Raw genomic sequence first — 16,563 nt, 5'->3', positions numbered from 1 at the left:
CTTGTTTTGAATGCCTTTGATTCAAACCATGAGCTGGATGGATGGTGCCATGGCTACGTGCCCTCAGTCTTGATACTGTTTTCGTGTGTGTGCCAGACCAGAGTTAAAATAATGTTTTCTTTCAAATACTTCATTTTTGCTTGATTGAGCTTATGTGGCACAATGGAACCAAAGGTCCAAACCCTGCCTATCTGGCACTCAAGGCAGGCTCAAGCAAACGCTGAAAGTATTTGTAATATTTTATTATTTTGTGTACCATGCATCTGATATTGATGTGAACAGTACTCCACCTGTAACCAACATTGTCCATCCATCTCTCGACCACAGAAGAGAATGCTGCGGTGTGGTACAGCCTGTTGCCCGGGCCGGGCTACGACTTCTTCTCCATCGACCCCCATTCTGGAGAGATGAGTACCACCTCCCAACTGGACAGGGAGCTGCACCAGCACTTCACCCTTAGAGGTTATACACATTACACACAGCAACTCATTACTGTTAAATGTGCAGTTTGTCACTTTCATTTCAGGTAGCAGTGACATCCTCTGTACTTTTTTGTAAATGGAGGCGGTGAGTCAATCTTGAATGATTATTTTTGTGTGTGTGCGGACTGGCTTGTGGTTGGTTCATTGAGTCTCTGGAAAAGGTGAAGTTGCATTGCACATTTCAACAACCGTTGAATTACCATGAAAGAACTACAGAACTATACTGTAACTAACAGTCATAGTGCATTTTGAAAGTCAACCGATGCTCATCTCAATTACACGCACTTGCGCGCGCGCGCACACAGAGTATGTCAGTAACATAAATAATTAGCCACATTCACTTTAGTTGGTTGATATTTAACAAATTGTTTCTCTGCAGTGAGAAAGTTCCACTCAAAGACTGTATAAGGGTGATTTGCAGTTCAGCGACGTCTAGCGTGCGGGGGGGGGGGCATATCTGGGGATATCAGCCAGAGAGTGTAGCACCATTTTCAAATCAAATTGTATTTGTCACATGCGCCGAATACAACAGGTGTATTCACCGTACAGTGAAATGCTTACTTTACAATAACTGTAGTTAAATAAAAAATTATTAAAGAGCCACAATAAAATAACAGTAATGAGGCTATATACAGGGGGAACTGGTACAGAGTCAATGTGCGGGTTAGTCAAGGTAGTTGAGGTAACGTGTACAGTACCAGTCAAAAGTTTGCACACCTACTCATTCCAGGGTTTTTCTTTATTTTTTACTCTTTTCTACATTGTAGAATAATAGTGAAGACATCAACACTATATGAAATAACACATGTGGAATCATGTAATAACCAAAAAAGTGTCAAACAAATCAAAATCTATTTGATATTCTTCAAAGTTGCCACCCTTTGTCTTGATGACAGCTTTGTACTCTTGGCATATATTTTGATTCGTTAAAAATAAATTGGTTTACTACATGATTCCATATGTGTTATTTCAAAGCTTTGATGTCTGCACTATTATTCTATAATGTAGAAAATAGTAAAAATTATGAAAAACCCTTGATTGAGTAGGTGTATCCAAACTTTTGACTGGTACTGTACGTCCCCGATATCTGTCTCTTCATGCAAATGACGAGGATTTTTGGGCCTTGTCTGGTGCCTGAAGTAAATCCTTTGCATCCAACTCACTAATATTTAAAAGCCCCACCATGCGATATGTGGAGACAGTTATCCCATACGGCAGTCCTCTCGTTTAGGGCACCTCTCAGCTTGTCACATCTGTTTCCACCATAGGGCTTAATAAAATATCTAGATTTTTTTTCCCCTCTTGCTCCTTCTCTCTCCCCCTCTTGTTGCTTTCTCTTTTGCCTCCTCTCTTTCTCGGCTTCTCTCGCTCCCTCTCATTCTCTCTTTCCCGTGCTCACGCCTTCCTCGCTCTCTTGCGCTGTCCCTCTCTCGCGATTTGCTCCTCTGCTCTCTCGCCACTACACTCTCTCGCCCTCTTTCAATCTCTCTTTTTGTTGTATGGTTCACAGCCAGTCATAAAGAACTCGGTCTACCCACTTTTTGAAAGCAACATTATTCACCAGATTTGATTTATGTTGAGGCTAGACGTTACAAGGGTACGTCCAAAATGGTACCTGATTCCCTACATAGTCCACTGCTTATAGGGAGTAGGGTGCTATTTAAGACTCTCAGCTTTGTGGGTAGACTCATGTTCCACGGACTGTTTTATGCCTTGGACTAGGGTATTTTTCGTGTGCTTCCCCCAGCCCCCCCCCCCCTTTACAAGAATACAATTACATCCAAAATATGCAATAATATTTTGTGATAAACTGCTTTCAGATGTGCACATGACGATATTTGTACAGTCTGGAGGGAGTTTGAACAATTAAAATCGAAGGAAATATAATCACAGGAAAGCCGTGATGATTTGAAGTCGTGCCAGAACCGACCCGGTGATGATTGTGAAATACCAAGAGACGTCGGGCCAATTTTCCACTGGTACGGTCAGATTAAAACAAGGGGGAAAATGAACCCTGAAAAAAAATCTGTTTCATATCAGCATTTTGGGGGGGAGGGGTGGGTGGGCGGGCGGGCAGTATAAGATGTTGGTACAATGTAGAGAGAAGCTGTGAAAGAAGTGCGTCTTCAGTTATGACTTTCAAAGTACAGTCTATTTTGCTAAGTTATTGGTCTGTTAAATCTGTGAAGGATACAAAACGTAGAACTCATGAAATAAAGAAAATCTGTGAAGGAGCCGCTGTTTGTTCATGCCGATGTTTGTGGGGTAAAAAAAAAGAGCATTCGAATGACTGAAGTGGTGAAAACCACAAAGTTGATCCCTTGCTCCCACCTTTCCAACTGTTAGTTCAGCTATCACATCAAGGAGGGGTGGCACACTGTTGCATTTTTATTATATTCTCAGTAGTACTAACAGAACTGTCTATTCATCAAACCGCAGCTTTTCTCGAGTAGTGCTTTACTTGCAATGATCGTGATATATGGCCGTCTTACCTACTGGATAGGATAGGTCTCCAAAATGACACAAATTTAATGAAGAATTAAATTAATTAGTATTTCAAAAATTCCTTTAAAAAAAATGTAATCCTGGTTGGGGGATTCTGGATTTCCTTCTCGTTCCCGTATGATTCTGGGAATCTTCCAACTGGGATTTCTGTAAAACCTAGGAATTTTGCAACCCTATTCAAACAGGACCTAAACCATCACCATCACCCTCCTCTCCCTAAACCCTCACCTTCCTCTCCCTGTTGTCCCTCTGCATCATCTCCCTCGTCCCCCTCACCAGTCCAGGCTCGGGACAGCGGCGTCCAGCCCCTCTCCAGCACGTCCACGGTGCTATGCTCGGTGCTGGATGACAACGACAACGTCCCCGAGTTCATGCAGGCCTCCTTTCAGCTTAGCCTGCCAGAGAACCTGCCCCCCGGGGTCATCCACACATCCCAGGCCTCGGACCCAGACCACGGAGCCAACGGCACCATCACCTACGCCATACAGGGTGAGATTCCTAAATGGAGCACCTGTGTTTCAGTGGAAAATTACTTTAATTATTTAATCTAACCGAAGTGTATTGACTTATCCCTCCAGGCGAGGACTACGGCGGGCGTTTCACCATCCATGCCACCACGGGCGCCGTCAGCACCACGCGGGCCCTCGACCGGGAGGAGCGGCCCAGCTACACCCTCTGCATCCAGGCCAGCGACGGCGGCCAACCCTCCCCCCTCAGCTCCTCCACCCAGCTCCTGGTGCTCCTGCTGGACCAGAACGACAACAGTCCCTCGTTTCACCGCAAGAGTTACCGCGCTTCCTTGGCTGAGGGGCTCCCCGCAGGGGCAGAAGTGCTGCGTCTGGAGGCCCGAGACCCGGACCAGGGCCCCAACGGCGAGGTGACATTCTCTCTGGCCGAGGACACCCTGGGGGCCTTCTCAGTAGAGCCCGCCACGGGCGTGATTCGGACCACCCGGCCCTTGGACAGGGAGAGCCGTGCTCAGTACACCTTCAGGGCCGTGGCCACCGACGGCTGCGCCAGAGGTCCACGGAGCTCCGCCACCGCGGTTACCGTGCAGGTGGAGGACGCCAACGACAACGCGCCCGTCTGCACGGAGAACCCCATTGTCGGCTGGGTCACCGTGGAGACGATCCCAAACAAGATTGTCGCCACGGTGACTGCAGTGGATGGTGACCGTGGTGAGAACGGGACTGTGTGGTTTAGCTTGGTGGAAAACAACCCTTTTTTCACCATCAACGGTAAATCGGGAGACATACGATTGAATGGTTCCATTAGTCAGAGTTTCTTGGGTGCTAACCTGCAGGTGTTGGCTGCAGACCAGGGGAGGCCAGCTCTCACCTCTACCTGCCTGGTCCTTATTCACTTGAAGGGAGAGGACGAGCCACTGCACTTCACTGAGACGCTCTACGAAGCAGTTGTGGTGGAAAACAGCAAAACTGGTATGGAAGAACTGCTCTAATATCAGTATATGAAGAACTATTCAAGACAAGTGCATTGATATGTACCAGATCTGATTTCAACTAGTATTTGTTTTCTATCATATATGTGCTTGATTGAACTTGGCTGCTGCAATGGAGGCAATTGAATAGTCCTAAAAGTTGGGACCCAGCCCGTCTGGCTTTCCAGTCAGGCTCAATCAAACACTTAAGTCTGCTGTGTATGTTCAGTACTTTATCCAAACTCTTTACTGACGTCACGCTATCTATCAAACCCTTTGAGTTCAGGTTAGGGCTAAAAGCCATTGAGAGATATCTTTTTTTTCCATCTCTTCTCCTTTCACCTCCAGGCACGTGGGTGGGAAACGTGGTGGCTCACGACCGGACCGACGACAGACGGCGAATCGAGTACAGCATTTTCAACGGCAACGAGAACGGCGCCTTCGCCATCAACCGACACACGGGTATGAACCTTTCCAATACTAAAAAACTATATTTCTTGTGTGGTCCAGTCATTAGTGCCACCATCCCCGGCACACATATACCAGAGTCAGAATGTGTTTAAATCCACCTTTTTGATTCACAATCTCTCCCACCTTTTTTGTCTCCTCTTCACTGTCCTAATCTTCAATAAGTACATTTAAAACCCTAAAATAACTTGTTCTCCTCTCCAAAACACTTCTCTGAGGCTGGAATCATAGACATAGCTTAGGCTCCAGTGTGCTTGTTGGCATAAGCCAGCTAGGACTCTTTCATTAGTTGCCTGCAGCAGGAACTTAAAACCATGCTTGTCTTTTCTTCCTTGTTCATTTTTCAGGTAATTTTTTGACTCCAGGGACACACCAAAGCCAGAACCTCCGCCTATCCCTGCATCCATCTGTCTAGTTTTCCGTATCTCCATCCAGGCTAATAACGCTGTATCTCCATCCAGGCTAATAACCCCGGCATTCCAGACTCCTCACATCCATTTCCCAAACAAGACTACTCCTTTTTCTTCAATCCCTTTGGACCATCGCTCGCTCTCTCTCGCTCGTTCATTTCCACGTAACACATTGGGGGCGATGAACAAAGGAAGGAACGGAAGAGGGCGGTGGTACCGTTGGGCAATGCGAGCATGGGTGAGGGAGTGTGAATGGGGTGTAAAAACACCAGTAAATCAGCTCAAAGTGACTTATTTAAGTAATCTATTCCCATGCACAAAAAGACATGATCATATGCAAAGTTTGAAATAAAAATAATAGTTTTAGACAAACATATCTGTTTGCAGTCTACAATTTTTTTTTTTTATTATCTTCTGGCCCCCCGACCATCTGCTCAAGAAACAAATCGGCCCACGGCTGAATCTAGTTGATGATTCCTGCACAATAGTTTCCAGCCCCTACTGGATTTTCTGTAGATACCTAGCCTGCTTACTTGTGTAAACAACATCACGCTGCTTAGCGAGTACCACTTCCTCCTGATTCGGACCATACCTGGCACAAACTCGGGACCTCTGCCTCACAAACACACATGACCGTCCTCCCTCAAGCATCTTAGCTGGTGGCGCCACCTCAAAAGCTAGCTAATGAGGCTACACAAGCGGGACACTCAAGGCTGAGGAGTATGTGTCTAACATCCCCATGTGCTACACTAGCACGCACATGAGGGCGACGCTATAGTGGCTATCCAAATTATCGTGTGGAAATCCCCTTTTAGGATTATTGAAGGCATTGTCTACTACAGCAGTCAAGAGGTTGTTTTCCCATATCCCCCTGTTCAGAGAACTGGAGTTGTATCCCAAATGGAACCCTATTCCCTATGTAGTGCACTACTTTTGACTAGGGCACATAGGGCTCTGTTCAAACACAGTGCACTATATAGGGAATAGTGTGTCTCATGGGACGCATACAGTCTTTGCTGTGGATTATGGACTGCTTGCCTTAGCCAGCATGGATTCATTATGGCCCAAACTCTCCCTGAGCCACTATATAAGCAGTGTGGCTGAAGTGGAACGGGTGGGGGGGAACATCAAAGTCCAGATTACATTCTTGTTTGGAGACTGAGAGGAATCAAGTTGTTAATGGAATGTGTACATATGTTTTGAATGCACAACTGCAAAACATGGATACAACGTGGTGATAGAATACACGCAGGCGCAACGTAACTCCCTGTGAATTCTATGAACTTTTTATCGTACATCCATCAAACAATCTTTCTCATTTGCGCTCGCCCTCCATCTCTTCTCCTACTTTCCTGTCTCTCTTTCTGTTCGTTCGCTCGCTCGCTAAATCCCTATCTTTCTGTTCCCTCTATTTCTCACTTTCTTTGTCTTTCCACCCCTCTCCCTCTCCCAGGTGACATCACAGTGTGGGACCAGGCCAGTCTAGACTACGAGGCCAACCGGAGGTTCCACCTGGTGGTGCTGGCTGACGGCGGCCCCCTGCACACAGCCCACTGCCGGGTCACCGTCACGCAGCAGGACGTCAATGACAATGCGCCGGCCTTCGAGCAGGGCCACTACCGCACGGCCGTGTGGGAAGGCCAGGTACACAACACCTACGTCATGCAGGTATGGATTGGAGGCCAGCCAATCGAGTTGTTACTTTGTCATTTTGAGCTAAGGCAGAAACATAATTTGTCGTTACCAATCAGTTTCTTTTGAGCTATGTTCCTCTCTAGGTTTCTTCCATCTCTGGAGTTTTTCCTGGGCACTGGGCTCTTGCTTTTGCTTTAATTGAGTGATTGATTGAAACATGGCTGTAAAAAAAAGCATTACAATCCATTTCAAATAACAAATGCATAGCATTATTGCGTAGTTTTTCCATTAAGTGTTGTGCGGCCTGTAACAGTCTGAACTGACTCTTGCAAATGTTATTTTTACATTTGCTAATGTGCCATGCTTACGCTGGGTATTGGCTATGTAGAAATAGGCTTCCCTACTCTATAATGCTTTTCTTCCTGTTGTAGGTGTTTGCCTCTGACGCGGACAGGGGTGTGAATGGTCAGATTGAGTACTCCATCTTGTCTGGTAACCAAAACGAGGCGTTCATCATCGACTCTGTGCGCGGGATCCTTGTCACCAACACTGTTCTAGACCGGGAAATCACTTCCTCTTACAAGTACGCTAGCTTACATTACACTTTACGCTACTATTAGAGTTGTCACTTGCTATGGCAATGTATTGTGAGTTGTGTGTATCTAATCCTACATGCTAGACAAAAGATTTCAGTGCCCTTGAACGGGGTATGGTAGTATGTGTCAGGCACACCGGTCTGTGTCAAGAACTGCAACGCTGCTGGTTTTTCATGCTCAACAGTTTCCTGTGTGTATCAAGAATGTTCCACCACCCAAAGGACATCCAGCCAACTTCACATAACTGTGGGAAGCATTGGCGTCAACATGGGCCAGCCTCCCTGTGGATCGCTTTCAACACCTTGTAGAGTCCATGGCCTGATGAATTGAGGTTGTTCTGAGGTCAAAAGGGGGTGCAACTCAATATTAGGAAGGTGTTTATAATGTTTGGTATACTCAGTGTTTTTCTATACTGAACAAAAATATATATGCAACATGCAACAATTTCAACAATTTTACTGAGTTACAGTTCATAGAAGGAAATCAGTCAATTTAAATAAATAAATTAGCCCTAATCTATGGGTTCCACATGACAGGACAGGGGCGCAGCCATTTGTGGGACTGGGAGGCCATAGGCCACGTTTGGGAGGCCACGTTTCTTTGTGAACGTTTCATAATGTTGCACCCCCGTAAACAAGGCCCAGCACTCATCAGGCCCCGTCAATAATAATTCATTTTTCACCACAAAAGGGCTTTATTACAGACAGAAATACTCCTCAGTTTCATCAGCTGTCCGGGTGGCTGGTCTTAGACGATCCCGCGGTTGAAGAAGCTAGATGTGGAGGTCCTGGGCTGGCTTGGTAACACATGGTCTGCGGTTGTGAGGCCGGTTGGATGTACTGCCATAGTCTCTAAAACAACGTTGGAGGTGGCTTATGGTAGAGAAATTAGCATTAAATTATCTGGCAACAGCTGTGGTGGACATTCCTGCAGTCACCATGCCAATTGCACACTCCCTCAAAACATTAGACATCTGTGGCATTGTGTTGTGTGACCAAACTGCATATTTTAGTGGCTTTTTGTCCCCAGCACAATATGGACATGTTTAATCAGCTTCTTGATATGCCACACCTGTCAGGTGGATGGATTATCTTGGCAAAGGAGAAATGCTCACTAACAGAGAAGTAAACACATTTGTGCACAAAATTGGAGAGAAATAAGCTTTTTGTGCATATGGAACATTTCTGCGGTCTTTTATTTCAGCCCTTGAAACATGGGGCGAACACTTTGCATGTTGCGTTTTCTATATTTTTGTTCAGTATATACAATATATGTCTATCGATCTCTACGTCTTCTACCTACACTGGCTAGTTGGAGTACTAGTAATGTAATGGTGTGCGTTTCCTTGTGGTGTTGTGTTCCCAGGTTGGTACTGCAGGCGTCAGACAGGGGTAGCCCTCCCCTTAGCAGCACCGCCACCGTCCGGGTCCAGGTGGTGGACATCAACGACAACAGCCCGGCCATTCCCCCCATGGAGCCTGTGGTCATAGCAGAGAGTAAGACACCTCTCTCAAATGGCACCCTTTTCCTGTTACAGTACACTACTTTTGATCAGGGCCAATGGGGTAACCATTTTCAGTCTACATTTTCTAATCACATTAATAAATAAAAAAAGTTTATTTATTTAAAGCATCTTCACAGCAGGCCAAGATTTGGTAGCTGGCGCTGAAAGGAAGTACCTCTTTGTAACAGTCCCACGGGCTGTTGTGCCTGAGGCAAAGCTCTATCCTTATGCCACTGTCCTGAAGGAGTGAAGATCACTTCCTGAAACAAATTGCTTGGGAGACAAGCCCACCCAATGAGCAAAATTAGTTGAAATCGGTATTTCCAACCAAAAGATGTGTTTTCAATGTCTTTCCAATGTATTTTGCTCATAAGGCAGTTCCCAGCCCCTCACTGACACACTGATTCAGCTAACCAAAGTTTTTATGATTAGTTGAATCAGGTGTTATAGCAGAAGATTTTATTGATTGACAGAGATTTACAAGAGAATTGTCAACTTGAGATAATGTTTCAGTTTAATTTGTAATTCTAAAAACCTGTAGAGATGAAGTAGGAACCGTACACACAATTGCTCTTCGGCTCAGGCCAGGCCAGTACCCCCTAACAAGTTGTGTGCGTTTGACTATATAGACTATTTGGTACTAAATACTTCTTACACTGTTATCTTGTCGGTCACCAGACCTCCCAGTGGGCTACATGGTGACCCAGGTAAGCGCCAACGATGTGGACCTCAGCTCCACCGTGACCTACAGTTTTTTGGACAATGCCAGCGCTGCCGGGAGCTTTGCCATTGACCGCTACACGGGCGTGGTGACCCTGACGCAGAAGCTTGACCATGAGGAACAGACGACGCACAGGCTGGTGGTGTGGGCCTCGGACTCCCTCCACCAGACCACGGCCGAGGTCCTGGTTCAAGTGCTGGATGTAAACGACAACGTGCCCGTCTTCTCCCAGGACTTCTACCAGGTAGCTAGAACTGCAATCGGTTTGGTATTTCACTAATGATGCATTACAAGACAGTTATAGTTATGGAACACAAATCCCTCACCACACACACATCTACTTTGTGGTGAGCCTTTACACATTAGCAAAAAATAATTATATAGGAGGCAGAAATGAAGTCGTTTAAAATGTAAACATGACTGACTCACTGAGAGGATGAGGGGATTTGAATGTCAAGTTGGACAATGTCTGATCTATCCATTTGACACCATTGTACTCCCTCAGTGATGTCTTGTGACTCCAAGTTCTCCTTGAGTCCTCAATGAGATGTTTATAAATGTATTTATTTTCTCCTGGAAATTGACATGAGATGTGTTTGTTTGTTTGCACCATCAGGTGAAGTTGCCAGAACTGTCTCCTGCCAACATGTTGATCCTGACTGTGGCTGCCACGGACCGAGACTCTGGGCTTAACGGCAAACTCGGCTACAGACTCCTCTCGTCAACTCTACACGGCTTCTACATACACCCAGACAACGGTAAGCACTATTAGATTTACCAATTAGATTAAAGTTAAATAATGTAAAACAGTACATGAATAGCTTTCATCATAATTAGCCAGATATAGTCAACTCGCCTGTTCTAATTACAAAATATATATACTTTAGTGTTTTTATTTAAGAGAAAAATGTATGACCGAGATTGGAGGGAGAATGTGTCATTGAAGAATGTGTAGGCCGGATATAACCCAATGCCGACGTGTACATACAGTATGCGTACCAGAGACTACGGCCCTAACTACTGTACCATCCAGTCCATTCTAAATCAATTTTTATCAAATTGAAGGGTAACAATGGAAGTACTTATTTAGGCACGAAGTCTCTAAAGTGCGAACTCTTGGCAGAGGCCTTGTGAAAATGTTTTTAATGGACCCGGGACCATTCTCCCAATCATACCCAGAGTCCAAGGACGAGTCAGTCAGAAATTCCAAGGCTGAATCTATATAGCTGCTGCTAGGTCTTGAAGAAATAGGCCTAATCCTCCCGCGATGCTACAAAATGTGCTTCTCTTAATTCCTACGATTCAGACTGTCAAAATGTAGTAGGAGAAGAAAAGTTACTGCCACATGCTTCCCAAGGTTCACGTCTTAAGACTGTCTGGTAGCCCGGTTTTCATATTCATCTTTTATATTCCCTTGTTGAAAATAAAAAAAAATCTGGCGCGACGCGCTTATTTTACGCATGTTGGCCAAGAAATGGGGGTTTGCGCCAACAGTAAGTATATGCCCAGTTCTGCATGGTTCTACACATCAAGGGTTATTCAGAGTATTCACACTGCCAGTAGCCTCAGTTTCTCCATCCATCCTTTCTCTTTTTACGGGCTTGGATATGTGAAGGAGTGGAGGGGGGGAGAGAGAAAAAAGAAGGGGGGAGTGGGAGAGATTGCTGATGAGAGGTCACTAATATAAAGGTCTGCTTCAGAGCCGGATCTGTCCTGTTATATCCAGTCTCGGGAAGCAAAGTCTTCGCCCTCCCCAACCCAACAAGTGAAGAAGACTAATTGAACCCGACGAGGCTAAAAGAGACCATTACATTCTCAAAGCTCTTTTTTTCTTTTCTTTATTGAAACATATTTTTTTGGGGCCACCTTGTTACTTTCGAGGGCCAGCGACTTTAATATCTGAGAAATGTGTTCTCCATGTTTTGTGGTGCGAGTAACTAATGGGAAGTGAAATTTGGATTGGCGTCAATATTAGAATTGAGCCTCTCAGAATCGTGTCTTAATCCTAACTCGAACCAGAAACTAGATACTGGCTCGTTCTTTTGTGTTTCCTCATGTTTCCAGCACTCATATGTTTTAACTTATGTGAATTATGTGTTTCAAGATAAGTTTCAATATTACAGGAGGCCGGGCGATATCCCAAACTGATTGACTATACAGTAGTGTTCGATTCTATGTAATGAAAAATACTTATCTTGCTCGTTTTCAGTCTAAATTTACTGTGCTCACATCAGTAAACTCATTTGATAGTTCAACGTTCTCAAAAGGAACTTCAGCAAAAAGCCTACAGAACGCACTTCTATAGAGAGCATTAAAGACACAATCCTGAATTTGGGTTTCAGTCAAAAGGCGGCCCCGCCACTCGGTTTGCTATGAAGCTGAGGAATCGGGCGGGAGAAATGTAATTACGCTCAGATTTCTAGACTAAGCTATGGCTGCAACTCATGAGGTAGTGAGTGATCTTATTCTACTGTACAGGTTTTGCGGTTGCCAGGTCTCCCTTGTATAAAAAAAAAAAGTTTTAATCACCAGGGACTTTCCTGATTAAAGGGAAATTCCACCAACGTTGCTCTATTTGATAGGTTGTTCTTTACCATAATAACAGCTAGAGAGCTGTGCGTTATTGACAGTCAGCATGGTAAAGCCTCCCTGATAGTAGCTGTAGACTGAGTGGACAGCTGAAACCCTACATTAGACAATGTTAAAATAGATCAGTTTGAGTGTTTGTCTAATAATTATGATAACATTTTTATTTTGATAGCGCTTTTAAATTCTGCATAGGAATAAAGCAATATCTAAAGGATCTGCAGCCCTTTCAGTTGACTAAAAACACTAGTAAGATGTTTTTCACTGTTTTCAAATTGGAGACGATGGCTAACTCCAAACCCATTTGTCTTGTAGGGTCAGTGTTCACCAACAAGCCCTTGAAGTATGTCAGCAACGGTAACGTGATCCAGCTCCTGGTGGAGGCCAGAGACTGGGGCGACCCAGTCCGCTCTACAGTCACCTCCGTGGACATTGTGGTCCTGGACGCCAACGACCACACCCCGCTCTTCCAGCATGACGCTTACACGGTCAGCCCCCCTGAGGATACCCCCGTCGGCACCACCTTGCTGACCCTCTGGGCAGAGGACCTGGACTGGGAGTACGAAAACACAAACCTGGACTTTGTCATTGCCAGTGGCAACGAGGACAGGAAGTTCTGTATAGAGGTAGGTGCGGTCCAAACGGAGAGCCAGCAGAGGACCGCTGGGAGTCTGGTTCTGTGCCAACTCCTGGACCGCGAAACCACTGAGGGCTACATCTTGACAGTGATAGTTTCTGACCGTGGCTCGCCTCCGCTCAACAGCTCGGCGGTTGTGGCGGTGACCGTAGCGGATGTCAACGACAACGTGCCGGCTTTTGTCAGCGCAGAGTACCACGCTCAGGCCAGCGAGAGCAGCCCAGCAGGCACCAGGTTGGTTCAGGTGACCGCCCAGGACCCTGACCGCGGAACTAACGGTCTGGTCCGGTACGACATCATCTCAGGCAACAGCAAGGGTCACCTCAGGTTAGACCCCCACACCGGCACCCTGGAGGTCAACCACAGTCTCGACTACGAGGAAGACTCCAAGTACGCACTGACCGTCCAGGCTTCCGACGGGGGAGAACCTGGAAACCGTAAAGTAGCTTTCACCGTGGTCTTTGTCATGGTGTTGGACGAGAATGACAACTCACCCTACTTCATCTTCCCCGTAGTCAACTGCTCGGTGCCGGAGAACCTTCCAGCCTTCACCCCCACCTGTTCAGTCCATGCCATCGACCAAGACGCCGGGCCCTATGGCCAGCTCACCTACTCCATCATGTCCTCCTGCTTCATGGACTACGGCAGTGGCAGCCCTGACAGGAAGGAGGCCTTTGCCATTGACAACCTCACTGGGGACATCCACACCCGGCAGACCTTTGACTTCGAGCGGGAGAGCGACTACTGCTTCATAGTGGAGGCCAGGGACAAAGGCGAACAGGCGGCCACCGTGCGGGTCCAGGTGGCCATCGAAGGGGCGGACGAATTCAGTCCCGTCTTCACCCAGAGGCAGTACCGTTTCATCCTCCCAGAGAACGCCAAGGCGGGGCAGACGGTCGGCCACGTTATGGCCATGGACCATGACGGAGGCCTGGATGGCATGGTCGAGTACTCCCTTGTCAACCCCTCACAGTTGTTCTCCATCAACAAAACAACAGGCGCAGTGTTCGTCTCGGGCCCAGTGTACCGCAAGAGAGGAAGTTTTTCCAACGAGGACGTGGTGGAGCTCTTGGTGACAGCCGGCAGTCCCAGAATGGACTCCAGGTCCACCACCAGCCTGGTAACAGTCAATATCTCCAATTCGGCTGAAGCTCTCGTCGGGGTGGCCCTCGGTGTCCAGACAGTCACTCTGGGCGTGTCGCTGGCCATCTTCCTTCTCCTACTCGTCAGTTTCGTGGCCCTTGTTCTGAGGTACAAGACCAAAGAGGCCGCCATCAAGAAGGCCGCTGCCCTTGCAGCCAACCTAAACACCGGCACGTTCGGCAGGACCGGCGGTGCCCAACAGCGCATCGGCTTGCGGGAGCTGAGGGCGCCCATCACCATCCGAGTGAAGAGGGAGATATCCTTCCCTATCCGGAACTCTGACTCAAGCGGCCGCGGCTCGGCAGAAGGTGAGACGGCCGAGGACCATGAGATCAAGATGATCAATGAGTACCCGTGCCGCAAGAGGGCCGACTCGGCTCAGAGCAGAAGGGTCCCTGACTCTGGCGTGCCCAAGGACTCGGACCAGCTTTCCTGCCATTCAGAGGATGAAAACCCAGGGACGGTCGTAACCACGGTCTCCAGCACATGTCTGGCCACAGGGATGCAGAGCTCCGAGAGCCTCCACACCTTCAAAGAGGAGGGAGGGGGGGAGGGGATGCTGCCGCGGGTCAGGATGAGAGACATGGAGGAAAGCATGAGGGGCTACGTCCCTCTCTCGGATAGCCAGGCCTCGGTGGACGGCTCCTTCAGCTCGCTGTTGTGTCCGGAGGAGCAGCTCCGGGGCAGCTATGGCTGGGACTACCTGCTGGACTGGGAGCCGCGCTACCACACGCTGGCCTCAGTCTTCACCGACATCAGCCTGCTGCCCGACGAGGACCTCCAGGGGGGCAACGAGGGCCTGGCGTCCGAAGCCTGCTGCCTCATGCATCCACCACCCCTCATCACGGGTGTGGCGCAGCCAGGCCTCAGGGCCGTGCCCCCCCGGATGCCCCTGCGCAGCATGCACACCCTGACCCGGAGGCCCTCCTACCCCAAATACGCCTATGCGCCCCTGGCCAGGAACACAGGGCTCACCCCGTCTGCCATGACGCCCAGTTTCTCTCCCTCGCTGTCGGTGCTCACACTGCGGACCCCCAACGCCTCCCCGGTGGTCTCAGAGACTGGGCTGGGGGTCTTCAGGCTAGACGCCGGCAGCCTCCTGGAGGGAGAAATACAGGTGTAGACTTGCGGACCTTTTGATATTGACTTTGAAAAATATTGTATGATAGATGCCAAATACTGGCATTTAAATAATTTGGTTCTCAAGCTTATTTTAAATCTGATTTTAACATCACATCACTATTCAATTAGTTTCTCAACATAAAGGATCTACAAATCAATATTGGCTCATGTTGAACATTTGGACAATATTCTGTCATCTGGCACATCTATTAGTATGGACATTATACAATGCAGATGCATGGGTGAAATCAGACATTTATTAAATGTCTTTGTACAATTAATGATTTGCATTGTGGTGCATTTAATATTTTCATAACTTGCTTTTGTAATAAGTTATATATGCAAAAGCCTGAACTCTGGTTTGCATTGCAATAGCACAATGCAGCACTCTGCACACGAGTGGATGTTTGAATCCACAATTAATGAACAAATTTATGGTCGTAAACATGTTTGCATGCTAAAGACAATGAAATGCATTGTTATAGCTTTTTGACTTGGCACGTATTCTTGTTGTTCTGTAATTGTATTATGTCAGAGTACCACGAGCCCATATTCTGTGAACTACTACATTTCAAATACCTACAGTGACATTTGAAATGTCATTAACAGCTGTACAAAGAGCCAGGGCAGTTGGTGTGGGGACCAGTCTTTTGATATTGATGTGCCCTGATTGTGTACTATAGATACTAACGGCGCTTTTATGTGTAACATTTCAAAATGAAAAAATTTGTTTTCTCTCAATTGTAAAATGTATATAAGCAAAGGTCAAATTTAAGTAGGTTAAACAATGTCCTGCTATCTTTTAGTTCTGATATGGGGCAGTTCTAACTAACTTGAACAACAATTAGTGTACGATTAAATTCCACAATGGTTTGTGACTTTCTCTTCATTCCTTTTCATTGTTGAACTGATTTGTTAATGTGGTTCATAAATTAAACAATTCCAATGGAAAATGTGTGTTGCTTATGGAGCAATCATTTTTCCAGACTCCCTCTGCAATTAGGACATTCTAAATAAGACTAAACTATCACATTTCAGAAACCTATTGATACCACATGGAGAACAAATCCCCATAAGCCTTTATTGTTGTTATTCACATGGTGGATCATGCTTGTTAAGAAACTGGAAGTCCCACTCTTTAGAAATGTCTTGGAATCACGATCGAATAGCATTTTGGTTCCTTCCAACATTCTTCCACAAACCCATTTTCCACATGGCCACCCTGAGTGTTTCCTTTAACCCAGTGTTGGAGAAGGAGGTCTGATGCAAAACAATTGTTTGAATCAGTTTCAAATGGAATCCAGACCCCCCCCCCC

The 16,563-nt window shown here is 46.6% G+C and overlaps 1 protein-coding gene across 1 annotated transcript in view; it reads left to right on the top strand.

The window, feature by feature from the left end:
• dchs2 (dachsous cadherin-related 2) overlaps nucleotides 1-16,202 on the top strand; it is a 54,102-nt gene extending 37,900 nt beyond the window's left edge. The window contains exons 11-20 of the mRNA XM_023998377.1: nucleotides 328-462; nucleotides 3,267-3,476; nucleotides 3,566-4,426; nucleotides 4,774-4,887; nucleotides 6,757-6,971; nucleotides 7,370-7,521; nucleotides 8,900-9,030; nucleotides 9,717-10,003; nucleotides 10,376-10,517; nucleotides 12,661-16,202. Of these exons, the coding sequence (XP_023854145.1) occupies nucleotides 328-462; nucleotides 3,267-3,476; nucleotides 3,566-4,426; nucleotides 4,774-4,887; nucleotides 6,757-6,971; nucleotides 7,370-7,521; nucleotides 8,900-9,030; nucleotides 9,717-10,003; nucleotides 10,376-10,517; nucleotides 12,661-15,248 (4,835 nt within the window). The 3' untranslated portion in view covers nucleotides 15,249-16,202. The remainder of the gene's footprint in view (nucleotides 1-327; nucleotides 463-3,266; nucleotides 3,477-3,565; nucleotides 4,427-4,773; nucleotides 4,888-6,756; nucleotides 6,972-7,369; nucleotides 7,522-8,899; nucleotides 9,031-9,716; nucleotides 10,004-10,375; nucleotides 10,518-12,660) is intronic.
• Nucleotides 16,203-16,563: the final 361 nt, after the last annotated feature.

This window comes from Salvelinus sp. IW2-2015, linkage group LG13 (genome assembly GCF_002910315.2).
Source record: "Salvelinus sp. IW2-2015 linkage group LG13, ASM291031v2, whole genome shotgun sequence".
NCBI lineage: Eukaryota > Metazoa > Chordata > Actinopteri > Salmoniformes > Salmonidae > Salvelinus > Salvelinus sp. IW2-2015.
Note: the sequence above shows the minus strand (reverse complement) of the source record. Positions and strands in the feature narration are given on the sequence as shown.